We start from the raw sequence: 17201 nt of genomic DNA, 5'->3' as shown, positions 1-17201 counted from the left end.
AAATCTTACCTTTATGCATTCCCACATAGTATCAGAATTTGGGAGCAAATATGAGGTGATAGAAAAAGGGGGAAATACATCCAAATACATCTATACAGCCATCTTTGCGTCGGAGAACGTTGATGGTGAGTTCAATACCCGTCAACAAAGTAGGACAAATCGCAGCTCACATTAAACGTGCAAAAACGGTGGGATTTCTAATTAATTGTTCTTGTTAGTATTGTTATAAAATAATATTTACTGTAATGTAATGATTAATTTCTATGTATTTTAATGTGTTTTAAAAGAGAAATTAAATGACATTGTGTTTACAATTTGGATGAAATGTTTTATGACTATTGGCCTATGTTTTAGGTATTTTCATTTGTACATTTCATGAAGGAATGGTGCATTGTGGCAAATCTTTAATAATAATCCTTTCTGAGTGTTCCTAAATAGGCTTCCTTATACACAAACATTTAGAATTTAAAACCAGTATCATCATTTTGAGCTGACACAAATAAACAAAGACGTGTAAGTGTGAGAGGTCTCACTCACTCACATTTTGTATTTGCTGAACGTTTGTGGGCGTGTTTAAGAGCTAATATGCTAATAATAAAGACAAATAGTAATACAAAAATATGCTTGCTGGCTGTATTGTTTTAAATATTTTTTTAAATAAAACATCTGAGAAGAGGTAGCAGACAATTAAGCATCCCGTTTATTTGGCCCAGCATACAGCATGTCTACCGAGGGACGTTTGTGGAGCAGTAGTTGCATCTGTTGCATCTTTGCTCAAAGGTTCAAAGAGGTGACTTTCATTATCCTCCCTACGCTGCTCCCTTGTGGTCACACTGCAGTATTTTTACCTACATGCATACGGACGCCACTAGAGGGCAGTGTAATTACACACTACTGTATAAGTGCAGTATAGTCTAAGTGAGGATGATACACTTTGAATGAAAATGTAAATGATGTAAATCTTTGGTCCAGGTGGTGTTAGTTCTCACTACATAACACAACACAATCTAAAACACAATCATGCAAGGATACACACACACACACACACATACACAGCTTCAAGGCAATACTCAAGTCAACTTTTTAATAGTAAAAAATAAAATGCTGACTTGTGCTTTCACATTCGTGAGCAAGCCGCAACCAAAGACAACATGAGCGTGACTTTTGTCAGCAGTCTGGCATCACGGCACTCCACTTCCTCATCACAGGTCAACAAACTGTCCCACTTTACTTTGATTCACCTGTCCAATTACGTTGTTACTGTTGTATTGAATATCTTCTACTACCATGTGCAGTGCCGCCCCCCGCATGGTCCGTGGTGTCCTAAATGTTGCTGAGACTGGGGGCGGTGGTGAGAGACGCGGGCCTTCGTCTTGTAGACAGCTTCCTGAGAAGGGACTCTCTGAATGTTTGGCACATGAGGAAGTAGATGATGGGGTCGAGACAGACGTTAAGGGCGGACAGGAAGAGTGTTCCCTCCTTGAACTGGAAGAGCAGGAAGCGTGAAGCCCGACTGAAGCCAGAGGAGGGCATCTGGCTCAGCGTGTAGGGGATACGGCAGACGTGATAGGGTATGAAGCACACAAAGAAGACAGCCAGGATGCAGAAGATGCTGCGGTTGGACTTGCGGCGCACGTCGGAGCTGTCGCGGTGCACCCTGCGGTACGACTGGTAGACCCGGCGGGCGATGGAGGCGTAGCAGAAGGCCAGAACCAGCAGTGTGATCCAGAACAGTGCCACACTGAAGAGGGTGGACACCTGGTGCCACTGGACCCCTAGCGGGCTCTTCAGGAGCATGCAGTGCCGAGAGCTCTCCTCGTCGGCCGGCTGGCTGGTCAGCACCGCATTGGGTAAGACGCAAAGGAGGAGAAGGCTCCAGGTGAGCAGCGCCAGAACCCGTGCCACGCTCACACTCTGCAGGAAGAAATAGGCCGAGGCATGTCGCACGATCTTGACGTAGCGCTCCAGGCTGATGAGGCCCATGAAGAGGATACCCACGTACATGGACGAGTAGAAGAGCACCGAGGTGTAGCGGCACACCACCACATGGAGGCGCCACCCGCCCAGCCCCAGCTGGACCGCCACCCTGAAGGGGAAGGTGGCCAGCATGAGCAGGTCGGCCACCACCATGTTCTTCAGGTAGACCACCAGTGCCGAGTCGCTGGGGACCCGGAAGAATATCCAGGCGGCCACGCCGTTGAGGGGCACGCCAACCAGGCAGATGACAAAATACAGCGATGGAAGCACCTGATGTGTGAAAACGCTGCTGATGTCTGATTGGTTGGCGGGGAGGAGGGTGGAATTAATGCCATCCATGCCTGAAAAAAACATTAAAAAAAGTGAAAAGTATGTCTTAAGTAACTCTTCTGCACTCTGTGTATGCTGGCGACCCCGCTTCCACCCACCGAGACAGAGAGAATGTATGACTGACAAAAGGACTCACTCCATTCATGCCGTTGTTCAATGGAACAAACACAGCAAGGTTCTGAAACCACTGCACAAAGTGAACCCTCTTCCTGCCATGCATGCACATGCCAATATTTGGGGGGCCAGCAAAACTAGAAAGTTCATTTTCAGTTACTGTGTGATGAATTTATTTATTTATCATCGTCCCAGGCTTACTCACCAGGAGATGTTTCTGAATGCAAAATATTGTAAATTTTTAATCTCGCAAGCTCTTGTTACACAGCCACTAAAATAACAATTTTGATGAAATTATTATTATCAAATGAAATATTGCGGGTTGCACGGCGGACGAGTGGTTAGCGCGCAGACCTCACAGCTAGGAGACCGGAGTGAAATTCCACCCTCGGCCATCTCTGTGTGGAGTTTGCATGTTCTCCCCGTGCATGCATGGGTTTTCTCCGGGTACTCCGGTTTCCTCCCACATTCCAAAAACATGCTAGGTTAATTGGCAACTCCAAATTGTCCATAGGTATGAATGTGAGTGTGAATGGTTGTTTGTGTATATGTGCCCTGTGATTGGCTGGTGACCAGTCCAGGGTGTACCCTGCCTCTCGCCCGAAGACAGCTGGGATAGGCTCCAGCACCCCCGCGACCTTCGTGAGGATAAGCGGTAGAAAATGAATGAATGAAATGTTGTTAAAAATGGCCCCAGTGCCGTATGTTGGACAATGTAAGACATGAATAAAAACTGCATTACTTTTGGAAATGACAACACTCAACACAACCGACCTGCTCTACATCCCCAGTACACATTCACAGGTCATTGTGTGCACATGTGATTCATCTTCATCCAACATATACTTCCTTCTTCCATCATGCACAGGAGGACAAACAAGACCCCCGAGGGGGACGACGCGTGTAGTTCCTCCCCGCTGCCAAGTGACCACTTCACTGACCCAACATGAACGCATGATAAATAGCAGCAATTATGGAATGTTGTCTTCATCTTGGGTCTATTTTTGACCACTTTATTTGACATGACACAGCTGTACGACTCCCACTCGGAATATTTCACTTCAAGAGATTCCATCCATCCTAGAACTGAGTCTCTCCTTCAGCAGCCTTTTTTTTTTTTTGCATAATGACCCAATCCATGTCGCTGACCGGAAAGCACACAGTTCGGACGTCAGTTGTCCTTAGCCCGACTCCACGTCCTTAAGTTTGTGTGCTGCTAAAAGCCTAACTGAAAGCGTACATGTGGGGTCCTTCAACCATTTTAGAGTAACTTTTGTTACTTTTGTATGTGAGGTACCACATGGGTTAGTCTTGTGACCTTTTCTCATCAGACTTTACACCTTCTGACGTTGGACATGTTATAAACATTTTCTTTCTCCCATAGCTGAGCAAACAGTGTATATGTGTGTGTGTGTGTGTGCGTCTTGACTAACACTGAGTTTATCAACATTATAAATAAAAATCACTTCCTCAGTTTTAACGTCACTCTCACAATAAGAGGTCGTCCAAAGAGCGTAAAATAGAGCATTAAAAACTGCTTTGTAAAGTTTGGTACTTACCTCACAAGCATTTGACGAAGCTTAGCTGTGAGCTGCTGACTTGTTGTGTTTGCTTGTGGTTGCACTTTTCTTTCCGTCTGATGATGTCCCTCCGCCCACTGTCTCCCTCTCTCTCTTTCCTCATCACCGTTCCTCTGAGTCTTGTCCACCAGTCAGGCATCCCAGCGGAGATGCATCACCGCCTGCCAACATGGCTGGAGGCTGACTTAGGAATGAGATCATTTTTGGCTCTCCTCAAAGAGCAAATTGGACACTAATTTGTCCCCTTGATAGTCCAGTTTTCCTCAATGACTTAGAAGCAAAAGGTTGAAAAATCACTTTTGTGTCCAAGTCTCACAGCCACAACTGAAGACTTCATCATTGGAATAAAGGTTTATTTGTGTACCTGTTGCACTCACCTTCATTCCGTCCCTCTGGACACATCAGGAAACGGTCCAGACTTAAGCTCGACTCTTGTTCTCACTTGATCCCATCTCTTTGGTCCACAACCTCTTTCCTGCCGCGGTGTCATCTTTGGACGAGGCTGAAAGGTCCACCCACCCCCAGCTGAGAGTCCAAACAAGCTCTACCCACGCTGCTTTGCTCTTTTGAATGACAGGAAGCACACCAGCAGGATGTGGAGCATCTCTGCTCAAACACCATCTGCAGATAGAGGCATCAATGCAAACAGAAACACTTCTTTGTCGGCCACAGTGCTTCATAGTCACATACATACTTAAAGAGACAAATAATGAGTTGCGTCCAGCACAAGCGCCATATTTATTCCCTTACTGGTAATTCAGCGCAGTGACACTTACTGGTGTGGTGGAGACATGGCAAGTACATTAAAAGAACCATGATAACCTATTAAAACAACTTGTTATAATATTTTGAATTTTAAAAACACTTTTCAACTAGCCTTTTTCTGACCTTCAACATAATGAAGGCAATAGAGCAATGTGCTCAATGGTCACTTACTTGTCTGCGACTTATCATTGCAGCAGAAAGTGACACTTAAACGCAATGAAACCAGAAGAAGACGACTGAGTCCTGATCCAGTTCAAAAATCCGCCACAGCTTTTCTCTCCATCCACAACTCTCTGCACTCTCCGACCGGAAGTGGATTTAACAACACGAAGAGCACCTGAATCGATCCCAAACATGGATTAAAATTGGAGTTTGTTTCCCGGGTCGCTGCTGCGTCAGACTGTCGAGACGATGTCCAACACGGCAAGAAGCGGAGATTTAATCCACTTAAACGTGGGCGGGAAAAGGTGAGGAAGCGTCGACATCTTTGATAACCAAGTGCAGCTCAGCTAGCTTAGCGCTATGGGAAGCTTCCATTGTCGGACACATTGAGGTCCCAGCAACTCCGTCACTAAGGTCCATCCCTCTACTTGGTTCTACAGTGTACTAAAACACTCAGCCTGGCTCTTGTTATACTAAAGTTCAATATTCAACGAGCTGAGGCTAAATGTTATCTTAAACTTTGACCGCTAAACGTTGGCTACTGTCCGACAATGGAACTAATTGTGACATGCTATCTTAACTCCTGACACACAAATGGCTGATTTGAAAACAACTGGTGGGACAAAGCTTGACGAGAAGTTTCTGCCTTAGCTTCTAAGTCTTCATGTTTTGTCACACTTTCACCTTTTAGCTTCTTACATTTGTTTCTAAAAACACACTGGAGTGCTTTCTGAAGGGTGTGTTTGTTTTGAAGGTTCAGCACTTCCCGACAGACGCTTACTTGGGTTCCTGACTCCTTTTTCTCCAGGTGGGTGAATAAAACAAACGTATACCGACCTGTTCACGTACTAATGGTGTATAATATGTCACATGTAATAATAATATTTAGAAGGCGGCACGGCGGTCTAGTGGTTAGTGCGCAGACCTCACAGCTAGGAGACCAGGGTTCAATTCCACCCTTGGGCATCTCTGTGTGGAGTTTGCATGTTCTCCCCGTGCATGCGTGGGTTTCCTCCCACATTCCAAAAACATGCTAGGTTAATTAGCGACTCCAAATTGTCCATAGGTATGAATGTGAGTGTGAATGGTTGTTTGTCTATATGTGCCCTGTGATTGGCTGGCGACCAGTCCAGGGTGTACCCCGCCTCTTGCCCGAAGACAGCTGGGATAGGCTCCAGCACCCCCTGCGACCCTCGTGAGGAAAAAGCGGTAGAAAATGAATGAATGAATAATATTTAGAATATGGTAATTATTTTAGAAATAATCACATTCAAACAAGAGGCAAGTGAATCTTGTAGTGTTAAATCTTACTTGTTTGGTGATATTATGACTCAAAGGGATGTTTATATGACTTAAATGTAACAATTGTATAAATATAGTTACTATTATAACTGCTGAGTGTATCTTTTCAGTCTGTTGAGCGGCCGGATCTCCACTTTGAAGGATGAAACCGGTGCCGTGAGTGAATTAGCAGCAGCCAGCATCAGCTAGCATGGTTGTTTTTGTGATGAGTGGTTTCACACCCTTGTTTGCCGTAGATCTTCATTGACAGGGATCCCTCTCTGTTTGCACCCATCCTCAACTTCTTGCGGACCAAAGAGCTCCACCCACGCTCCATCAGCGTGCACATGCTCATGCACGAGGCTGAGTTCTACGGCATCACGCCGCTCGGTGAGCTAGTCCGCCGCACAGGATGGTGGATGTTTCCCGTGTGATGACATCATTGTTGTGTGTCCAGTGCGTAAGCTGCAGCTGTGTGACGAGTTGGACCGCTCCTCCTGTGGAAACGTCCTCTTTAACGGCTACCTGCCACCGCCGGGTAATCCCAAAACACACCCGATGGTCTCGTGGCATCCTCACCCGATGGCGATCATGACTTCCTGTCTGTGTCCCAGTGTATCCAGCCAAGCGTCGCAATCGTCACAGCGTGGCGGGGTCACAGTTTATGACGGGTCGAGTCATGCCTGGGGAAAGAGCGCCCGTCAGACGCAGCAACACCATGCCCCCTAACCTGGGTAACTCGGGGATGCTGGCCAGAGGGGATGACAGGATATCTGGAGGTTAGGACACAGCCCATCAATGTTGCCATGGTTCTGCATCAAAACTTACAACACAGAACGTTTGTGTAGGTCCGTCATCAGATCCGGGCCTGGTTCGGATCATCTGTGGCCATCACAACTGGATAGCGGTGGCGTACTCTCAGTTTGTGGTGTGTTACAGGTACACGCCATTGCCAACAAAGCTTTCATTCAACTGTGACAATAAGAACTTTTACAAAATGTTCCCTGTGTTCCGTCTGCCAGGGTGAAGGAGTCCACCGGGTGGCAGCAGGTCTTCACGTCTCCTCGACTGGACTGGGTCATCGACCGGGTTGCGCTCAACGCCAAAGTGATGGGCGGATCGCTCGGGGACAATGACAAGATGGTGGCCGTCGCCTCGGGAACGGAGATCATCCTGTGGTCCATCTGCTCAGACGGCAACGGGAACGAGATAGGTGAGACTTTGGCGGTCCTTCCCTACGTGTCCAGCGGGTGGCCTCACGGTGTGTTGCCATGCAGGCGTCTTCAGCCTCAACGTGCCTGTGGAGGCGCTCTTCTTCGTTGGAAACCAGCTGATTGCCACCAGCCACACTGGGAAGGTTGGAGTGTGGAACGCCGTCACCAAACACTGGCAGGTGGGCTTGAGACGCCCACTCATCGACGTACACCTGAAGAACGGCCATCAATGTGTGTTTCTTTGTCTGAGCAGAACCAAGATGTTGTTCCCATCAGCAGCTATGACACTGCGGGATCATTCCTCATCCTCGGATGCAACAATGGATCCATCTACTACATTGGTAACAACCACGCGCACACACACACACACACACACACACAGACAGCTGTTATATCGGCATTTGGTTGTTGTTCCAGATGTCCAGAAGTTTCCTTTGAGGATGAAAGACAACGACCTGCTGGTGACAGAACTTTACCGTGACCCGACTGAGGACGCTATCACTGCGCTGAGCGTGTACCTCACACCGAAAACCAGTACGGACCCTCAGAGCTGACCGGTGGTGCGACTCGTTAACTGTCATCTTCGTCACACTTGTTTCTGTACCGCTCAGGCGACAGCGGCAACTGGATCGAGATCGCTTACGGCACCAGCTCCGGCTCAGTTCGGGTCATCGTGCAGCACCCGGAGACGGTGGGCTCGGGTCCCCAGCTCTTTCAGACCTTCTCAGTCCACCGCAGCCCCGTCACTAAGATCATGTTGTCTGAGAAACACCTCATCTCAGGTACCAGACTGGGACCATGTGACCTCTTTGCGTGTTGTCCCGTTTGATAACGTTGATTTGTTTGTGGGCCACCAGTGTGCGCGGACAACAACCACGTACGCACCTGGACCGTGACCCGCTTCAGAGGGATGATCTCCACCCAGCCGGGCTCTACGCCGCTCACCTCCTTCAAGATCCTCAGCCTGGACGAAGCCGACGCTCACGCGGGCTGCAGCGCTGGCACCGAGATAGGTAGCATACCAGCTGTTAGCGGTCAAGCGTTGCATGCTGACCTTGTGTTGTGGTGTCAGGACCATATGGCGAGCGAGACGACCAGCAGGTGTTCATCCAGAGAGTCGTACCGGACACCGACAAACTCTACGTTAGGTTGTCATCCAATGGCAAGAGGTGTGTGTGCGTTAGTGTGTGTCTCCTTGATAGTTCTGGTCCTAATGACACTGACTGTTATTTAGGGTGTGTGAGGTGCGCTCCGTGGATGGCACGTCAATCACAGCCTTCATGGTCCACGAGTGCGAAGGATCCAGTCGGATTGGCTCACGTCCACGCCGCTACCTGTTCAGTGGCCATGGCAACGGCAGCATCCAGATGTGGGACCTGACCACCGCCATGGAGATCGCTGGCAAAGTAGACATCCGAGGTCAGACCTGTACGGTCCCCACCCTCGCATTATTATGGCGAGCTCTGTGATTGGTTGGCGCTGAAGTAGGCTCTGATTGGATGTCTTGCAGCACTGGGAGGGCCGACAGAGGAGGAGCTGCTGGAGCTTTTGGACCAGTGTGACCTGGCTCTTACCAGAACACCTGACAGCACACCGAGAGCCTCCACATGCAGGTACACACACACACACACATTCATACACACACACAGATGATGATGCTCATTGTGCGACTTCCTGTTGCTCCAGTCTTTACTCACAGCTCAGCGACGGCTTCAGACCAGAGCGTCTTCATTCTGCAGGAGGAGGAAGAGCTCCCGGAACGTCGGGTTCATCTGGGTCGCTGTACGGTAGCCTTCCTCGCCAAGCTCCGCCCCCAGTCCCCCTCACCAGGCCCGCCCGTGACCCACCCTCCTTCGCCTTCTCTGCCTGTGGACCGCAGTCCCTCTCCGGCTCCAGCCCCCGCCCCCATCGCCATATGGATCGAGACAGGGAATGGGGGTCCGCTCGCAGGGGAAGTTTCGTGGAGCGCTGCCAGGAGCTCGCCAAGGGTTCTGAGGTGGTTGCTGGGTCTGAGGGCATCAGGCGGAGTTTGGCCGTATGCAGCGAGTTAGAAGCTCGCTTCGGCCTCAGGACTCCGGCCACCTTCTCCGTGTCGCCAGGCCCACGCCCCTCCCCCGGGGGAGGACCTTCTTCTGTGACATCGTCACCATCATCGCCACAATGCAGGGCCACGCCCACTTCCCCCACAAACCCCGCCTCAGCATCTGCAAGCCCGACACGATCTCAGACACCCGGGTCCGTTCGACGCAGCTCTGCTACTTCTCCGTCAGACCTCCAGACGTCACCTGAAAGCCTGAACAGTCCAGACAGCCCAGCTAGTGGCACCGGCAGCGCCAGCGGCCCGAGTCCCAGCCCCAAACCTCAGATGAACGAAACAAGCTTCTGACCAGCTATGTGACAGGAAGTGCCGCCCGGTGGCCACTTCCTCTCCACTTGTTCCCACGGTTACCACAACTTGTCGCCAAAGTTGCCTAACATTCTGACTTCCGCCAATTCAGTCAAAGGTTTGCTAAGCTCCTCACCCTTGTGAGCACTGCCACTAGCTTGTTTGGTTAGCTGTCTCAAGTGCCCCGAAACAACATGAAATGTAGCTTCAAGTTCTGGAAACATGAGCATCTTTTCCATCCTTGGCCTTGGACCTTGCGGCTTTGGTGTATTTTTAACAGCTATCAGGAAATATCTGCATCATCACGCTTCCAAACAATTTGTATTCAGCATTACATCATTTGTATATACCATGTGAGTGAATGTACTCCACTTGGTCATCTTTCTAGAAACTGTGTGTGTGAGTGAGAGTTGACAGATTGACAGAAGTCATTTGCGGTAAAAGAATATAAAATTGAAAGTCTGACAAAATATCTAAAATAAGTTATTTTAATGCAATTGAATTAATTTGCACGAGGGTTAATTCAAGTAAATTCCTCACCTTGGTGAATAAAACTAATGATTGATCGAGAAGTGATCAAAGAGCTGTCAAGCAGCAACTTTGTTTCTTTCGGCTTTTTCCTTTTTCCTGATTTTCGTCACACAAAAAGTTTCAAATCATCAAAAATGAACACGAGAGCCCCTACTGGATAAACATGTAACTGAAGTTTGCTAAGCCCCGCCCACAAAGCAGCAGTCGCATCCGTGTCCGCCATCTTGCTAACCAAGCTAGCATCTAATTAGTGCTAACACACCAAATATTCAATTTGGCGTAAAGTATCCACAAAGCAAAAGGTGTGGTGGTCTACTTGTGACAAAAGTTCTGAAGAGACAGTTCAGTGTTTCCGAGCCAGTGTCTTTCATTGGTCTGCTGTCCCTGCGTATGGATGATGGACAGAAAACGCTCAGACCTTGGCGTCCAGCATCTCCAGCAATAGTCTGTGAAGAGGGAGGCGGCGGTGGCGGTGAGTCTTCAGCAGGACTTCCACGGCCCGCTCGGCCGTCTCGCGTAGCAGCGGGAGGCTCATCAGCAGGCGGCCAGCTCGGTGCTGCTCCCTGCAGGATGACTCGTACTCCAGCAAAGCCTCGTGCAGACAGTCCTGGAAGCGCTGCACCGAGTCAGGACAGTCCACTGGGTCCACATCTAGTGGGGGCGGAGACATACAAATGAAGTGGATGAGTACAATTATCATATTGTACAACCATGTCCTCCAGTAGTCATTGTTTTGTATTTCTGTTGTTTATCCATGGTTGGACATTATTAATAACATTGCTTATGATAGACAGTGTCTGCGTGCGTCCATGCGTGCACGGTCACAGCTGGAGGGACACACATCAGACGTTGCTTTGTTTTGTGCACACTATTGACGTGCACGCTCTGCTAATGGGCCTCATGTCCTCCAGCAGACGGCTCAAGAGTGGAGACCTCCACCAGGGAGTCTCTCACGGGCTCTTATTGATCGCGGCCTCAGACGGCTACCGTCTAACAAACGGCTGCTTGTCTCATCAAGTCAGCAATTAAAACATCACAATGCTTGCGACGTCACCAAAAATGACACACTTCAAAAAGAAGATACACACATGAAGGTAGTGACTAATCAATACTACTACAATGCCCCCCCTCCCGCCCACAGCCAACCAGGGATCAATACCAATAACCACTCCTCAGGGATCAATACGCTCACACCAAACCTCCCGACGTCTCCCCTCTCATCCAAGCTGTACTACTTAGTCTATTCATTCAGCAATGAACTTGCCCACAATGCATCAATACATCCATAACACTATTATTATACGCATACGCAGAGGGATGGGGGAGCCCTTATAGTTTTTAACTTAATTACATGCAAAAAAACAATGCAGTGTACGTTTAAGTATGCAATGTACTTGAACGCAGGGCGTCATGGTATCATATACAATTAATAATGAACAATTTAGAAATAAACATTTTCAATAAATTAGAGAATTCACACAACCACATAGAATATTGCAAATAAAAATATATTCAAATGTTTTTGTGCATTATTTTATTTGTATTATTTATTCATTCATTTATTCATTTTCTACCGCTTTTCCTCACGAGGGTCGCGGGGGTGCTGCAGCCTATCCCAGCTGTCTTCGGGCGAGAGGCGGGGTACACCCTGGACTGGTGGCCAGCCAATCACAGGGCACATATAGACAAACAACCATTCACACTCACATTCATACCGATGGACAATTTGGAATCGCCAATTAACCTAGCATGTTTTTGGAATGTGGGAGGAAACCGGAGTACCCGAAGAAAACCCACGCATGCACGGAGAGAACATGCAAACTCCACACAGAGATGGACGAGGGTGGAATTGAACCCTGGTCTCCTAGCTGTGAGGTCTGCACGCTAACCACTAGACCGCCGTGCCGCCCTATAAATGTATTTATTTGATTTATTTATTTTAATATGCCACGGGCCGCAACATCAGTACTTTGGACACCATCTGTGTGTGCGTGCGCACCTGCGTTAGCGAGGGCCAGGGCCTTGAGGGTGACCACCTCCTCGGGGCTCAGCTCCATGAGACGGTAGCGTGAGGTCAGTTGACGTAAGGCGTCGTACAGCTCGCTCAAGCCGGCGAGGCGACACTGGCTCTCGCCTAAGCGAAGGTTCTTGGCGAATACCAGTTCCCCACCCGCCGCACCCTGCGAGCGCCAGGCCACGCCCACCAGAAGAGCCTCCATCCAGCCGCTCTGCAGCAGCGACATCTGGTCAACCAATGAAAGCGCAGAGAAGCCTGGAATGTCCAAATATAAAGAAAGTCATGTTAATACTCTCATTAATACATACATCACAGCATATCATAGCAACATCCTTTAGCCTGCATGCTAGAAAGTAGCTAGCATTAGCGTGTACCTGGGATCTGCTTGGCCCAGCCAATCAGAACTAGGAGCTGGCGGTTTAGGAGGTCACACAGGGTAAGCAGGGTGCAAAGGCTGCCGTCATTGGTCGAGTCATCCTGATTGGCAGCCAAAGGGGCGGGCTCTGTCAGCAGCAAATGGGAAATGACCTTGTTTCCTACGAGACGTGATAACAGAGTCACATGATGTTCAGAATGGCGTTCACCGGCGGCATGATGTTTTCACTCACGGATGCTGCAGGCTGCATGCGGCACTTTGGCATGCGACGGCATTCCAGCCTCCACTCGTTTTTTGTACTTCTGGCGTCCTCCTCTCACTCGATCCTTACGAACGCCTGCAGAAAAAACACCGTGTTGACCTTCAGACAACGCCGCTTCCAATATGGAATATAATGGAAGACAAGACGGAATAATATGGAATAACACCCAAGTTAATGAGAGATCACATGGTAACTATTGGGGAAGTCAACATGGAATAACATAGAAGCTAACTTGAGAGATAGCGTGGATGCTAACAGGAACGCCAGCGTGGAATAACATGGAAGTAAACAGGGAAGTAAGCTAACATGGAAGCCAGCATGGAGTAACACGAACGCCTACAGGGAAACTAAAATAGGACCAGTATGGACTAACAAAGACGCTAACATGGAAACCATCATTGAATAAAACAAAAAAACAACATGGAATATCATGGAAGTCAACATGGAATACCATGGAGGTCAACATGGAATATTATGGAAGCTAACAGGAAAGCGAACATGAGATATTATGGCAGCCTCAGTGGAAGCCACCATGGAATAAGTGGGAAGCCAACAATAACACAGAAGTCTACTTGGAAGCTAACATGGAAGCCATCATGGAATACTATGGACGTCAACAATTATGGAAGCTAACATGGCATAACACAGAAGCCAAAGATGCTAACATGGAAGCCATCATAGAATAAAACAAAAAAAACAACATTAAATACCATGGACGTCAACATGGAATACAATGGAAATCAACATGGAATACTATGGAAGCTAAAAGGAAAGCCAAAATGAGATATCATGGCAGCCAAAGTGGAAGCCATCATGGAATACCATGGACGAGAACATGGCAAATTATGGACGCTAACATGGCATAACACAGAAGCCTACCCTGAAGCTAAAATGGAAGTCAACATGGAATATTATGGAAGCTAACATGGAATAACATGGAAGGTAGCGTGTGGAAGAACCACCACTGACCTTCCTTCATCATTCCGGCCTGGAGACACTTCTGGAAGCGACAAGCTTGACACGCTTTCCTCCTTCGTTTGTTGATCTCACACTCGTTCATGACAGGGCAGCTGTACTCCATGTTGCCTAGGAACCACAGATACTTTGTATTCAAAAACATCCATGATGGGTCACATGACAGGAAGCGCAAAAAAAAAGCAACTTCCAAACTGATCAGGAATAAAGTTAAAGCTTTAAAAGTGTCATCATGAGGATTTTTCATACATTTCAGATCAATGGTGTGGGATTATTGACGCCGCCATCCGATGCTCATGCCGCCATCATGCTGTGTGCTCTCACAGCAATCAATAGAAAGACTACAAGTGTTTGTTGGGGCTCAGCCTAGCGACACTTATTGAGATTGGGATTGATGAGCAACCCCCCTCAACCCTCCCACCCCCGCGCCCATCCCTCACCCCTGCAGACATGATTTAACCCAAATAAACATCAGATGTCGTCCATTCAAACATGCAATACAAGGATTTTATCCAGCAGGATTTAAGTCATGATTTAAGTCTTTATGAATAGTGATGGTTGGAGTTGAATAGTGGTGCCTTCAGGGTCACATGATTGTCTATGAAGCATGAGTGCTGTATGTATCACCTTGGATGGTGCGCTTGAAGAAGGCCTTGCATGCCTCGCAGGATGCCACGCCATAGTGGAAGCCTGACGCCATGTCGCCACACACCAGACACAGCCGCTTGGGCGCCACAGTCGGCAGGAAGTCGCCTACAAAAAGGCCCTCCACCTGTGGGGGCCAAGCCACACTGTTACAACTTAAAGGTGTAAAAAAACCAACAAAAACAACATCCTAATGTTTTCTGAAGTTTGCCACCTCGTATGTAAAGTGATCCGACGTGGAAAAACATGAGGAAGTGTCAGACGGCGCAGTGGAACCCGACCCTGACGGGGAGTGGAGATGCGGGGGTCCAGACAGGATGCTCAGGGGGGAGGACGAAGACGAGGAGGATGACGGTCGAGGAAGGAGGAAGCCTGGAGGGGAGGAGGGTGAGGAGGCGACCAGGTGGCTGCTGAGGAGGACAAGATTGTGATGAAAACGATAAACAAATCACCGTCTCAAATACGTCTCTCCTTTTTGGTCAGAGTAAGACATCTAGGTTAAAATTACTGTTATGTTATTACAATGAATCTCTCCTTTTTGGATCAGAGTGAGACTTCTAGGTTAACATCACTGTTATGTTAATAAAATGAATCTCTCCTTTTTGGATCAGAGTGAGACATCCCAGTCAACATCACTATTCTGTTACTGGAATAAAATTATAATTTTTGCATTGGCGTGAGACATCTTGGTCAACAATATCTTTCCTTTTTGGATCAGAGTCGAACATCTTGGTGAAAATAATTTATGATATAAAATAATATCTTTCTCTGTTGGGTCAGAGTGAGACATCTAGGTCAACATCACTGCTGTGTTATTACATTAAAAACAGCTTTCCTTTTCCAATCAGAGTGAGACGCCTTGGTCATCAATAGCTTTCCCGTTTGGGCCAGAGTGAGACATCTTGGTCAACATCACTGTTTTGTTTATGAAATAAAACAAATATTTACTTTTTGATCACAGTGAGACATCCCGGTCATCATCACTGCTATGTTATTGAAATAAATACAGCTTTCCTTTTCCAATCAGAGTGAGACATCTCAGTCATCAATATCTTTCCCTTTTGAATCACAGTGAGATGTCTCTGTCAACATCACTGTTAAGTTATTGTAATAATAATAGATTAACTTTTTGGATCAGAGTGGATCATCCCAGTCAACATCACTGTTATGTGATTGAAAAAAAAAACATTATTTTTGATTAGAGTGAGACCCCTAAGTTAACAATATCTTTCCTTCTTGGATCAGAGTGAGACATCTTGGTCAAACACACTTGGCTGGGTGGCTAATATGAAGGATAAATTTAAGTCCAAATACAATAACAATAAAATAATAATGCTATAATTCATTCATTCATTTTCTACCGTTTATCCTCACGAGGGTTGCGGGGGTGCTGGAGCCTATCCCAGCTGTCTTGGGGCGAGAGGTGGGGTACACGTTACATCACAGAGATGGCCGAGGGTGGAATCAAACTCGGGTCTCCTGGCTGTGTGGTGCTAACCACTCATCCGCCATGCAGCCCCACACTTATGATATAATTTATAATATCTTTCCCTTTTTCTGGGTCAGAGTGAGACATCTTGGTCAACATCCCAGTTACGTTATTGAAATAAAAACAGCTTTTCTTTTCCAATCAGAGTGAGAAGTCTTGGTCATTTACATCTTTCCTTTTTGGATCAGAGTGAGCCATCTCGGTGTAACTGTTCTGTTATGGATTAATGGCCAAATAGGTCACATAGCACCATCATGTGACTGATGCAAGCAGCACTTGAAGAGAAAGTTAAGCAATAAATCATCTTGTTGAGTCTCACCACTCTGTGCTGACCAAGTGATAGTCCAGATCCTCCACATCCATCCTGGTCTTGAGCCGGTCCACTTTAGAACCTGGTCAGGATGAACGTTGACAGAAGGTGCGTTCAGGTGCAGTGGTGAAAGACAATGCAATAATGCAGTACAGATGACAGAAAGATTGATGAGAGCTCATCTGAGGTGTCTCTTATTTATCCGCGGCCCATCATGGCAGGGAGGGGGTGGGGCCAGGCGGCTCAACCAATCACCAGGGACGGATTGGTTCTTCAATCATCTCTATTGATTTGGACAGTGACAGATGCAGGCCGAGCCGTGGCTCGTCTGCACCGTTATGAAACATCACAACACCGTCCGCAACCCTGAGGCGTTCAACCGTCGCCAGAAGTGGACCGTTTGGTTCCGACCCGCTGCGGGGTGCAGATCAGATCGGGGTCACACGGCAGCTCTGAGTCGACGCCGATTCCCTGCAGCTCAGCTCCCTGTAGGGATCTAGGTCAGGTTCCCTGGAGCAGCAGTTCTAGACTCACTTGCCATTTCTAGAGAACTGTTTCCAGACCGGACAGAACCAAGAAAAACTGAGCACCAGCTGATGTTCACAAAAAGTCACAGAAAAAACAAATAAAACATATGAATATGTTGATTATTGCCATTACTGACAAGACATTGTACCACACAATCAGTGTTTCTTGTACCCCTTGCCAAGTGTTTTTTTGCTTTTTCTTTGGCTTTCTAGCCAAATATTTTGTTTTTTCTTTGGCTTTTTGACACACATTTGTTTTT

General features: G+C 47.5%; 4 protein-coding genes across 4 annotated transcripts in view; 1 reads left to right on the top strand and 3 right to left on the bottom strand.

Annotated features, from left to right (window-relative positions):
• Window positions 1-159, bottom strand: part of plekhg2 (pleckstrin homology domain containing, family G (with RhoGef domain) member 2) — a 47933-nt gene extending 47774 nt beyond the window's left edge. The window contains exon 1 of the mRNA XM_078792990.1: window positions 10-159. The gene's annotated coding sequence lies outside the window, so the exon portion shown is untranslated. The remainder of the gene's footprint in view (window positions 1-9) is intronic.
• Window positions 160-1069: 910 nt separating this feature from the next.
• LOC131134393 (P2Y purinoceptor 14) lies at window positions 1070-4695 on the bottom strand. Its single transcript, XM_078792800.1, has 2 exons — window positions 3981-4695; window positions 1070-2318 (listed from the first exon to the last, which is right to left on the bottom strand). The coding sequence occupies exon 2, from the start codon at window positions 2314-2316 to the stop codon at window positions 1324-1326; it is 993 nt and encodes a 330-aa protein (XP_078648926.1). The 5' UTR covers window positions 2317-2318; window positions 3981-4695; the 3' UTR covers window positions 1070-1323.
• A 352-nt stretch (window positions 4696-5047) lies between these two features.
• On the top strand, window positions 5048-10403 carry shkbp1 (SH3KBP1 binding protein 1). The gene is made up of 17 exons (XM_078792798.1): window positions 5048-5233; window positions 5683-5736; window positions 6341-6386; window positions 6467-6599; window positions 6667-6747; window positions 6824-6988; window positions 7058-7148; window positions 7232-7422; window positions 7487-7602; window positions 7677-7764; window positions 7841-7957; window positions 8035-8205; window positions 8281-8436; window positions 8496-8592; window positions 8658-8842; window positions 8934-9036; window positions 9110-10403. Exons 1-17 carry the CDS (start codon window positions 5178-5180, stop codon window positions 9807-9809), a joined length of 2550 nt encoding a protein of 849 aa, XP_078648924.1. The 5' UTR covers window positions 5048-5177; the 3' UTR covers window positions 9810-10403.
• On the bottom strand, window positions 9303-16965 carry LOC131134383 (estrogen-related receptor gamma-like). Its single transcript, XM_078792799.1, has 8 exons — window positions 16424-16965; window positions 14830-15025; window positions 14598-14742; window positions 13965-14081; window positions 12966-13070; window positions 12732-12893; window positions 12340-12612; window positions 9303-10991 (listed from the first exon to the last, which is right to left on the bottom strand). Exons 1-8 carry the CDS (start codon window positions 16465-16467, stop codon window positions 10753-10755), a joined length of 1281 nt encoding a protein of 426 aa, XP_078648925.1. The 5' UTR covers window positions 16468-16965; the 3' UTR covers window positions 9303-10752.
• Window positions 16966-17201: the final 236 nt, after the last annotated feature.

Source organism: Doryrhamphus excisus, linkage group LG8 (genome assembly GCF_037039965.1).
Source record: "Doryrhamphus excisus strain RoL-2023G ecotype Guam linkage group LG8, RoL_Dexc_Guam_v1.1, whole genome shotgun sequence".
Lineage (NCBI taxonomy): Eukaryota > Metazoa > Chordata > Actinopteri > Syngnathiformes > Syngnathidae > Doryrhamphus > Doryrhamphus excisus.
The sequence above is the reverse complement of the archived record's forward strand: the minus strand, read 5'-3'. Positions and strand labels throughout refer to the sequence as shown.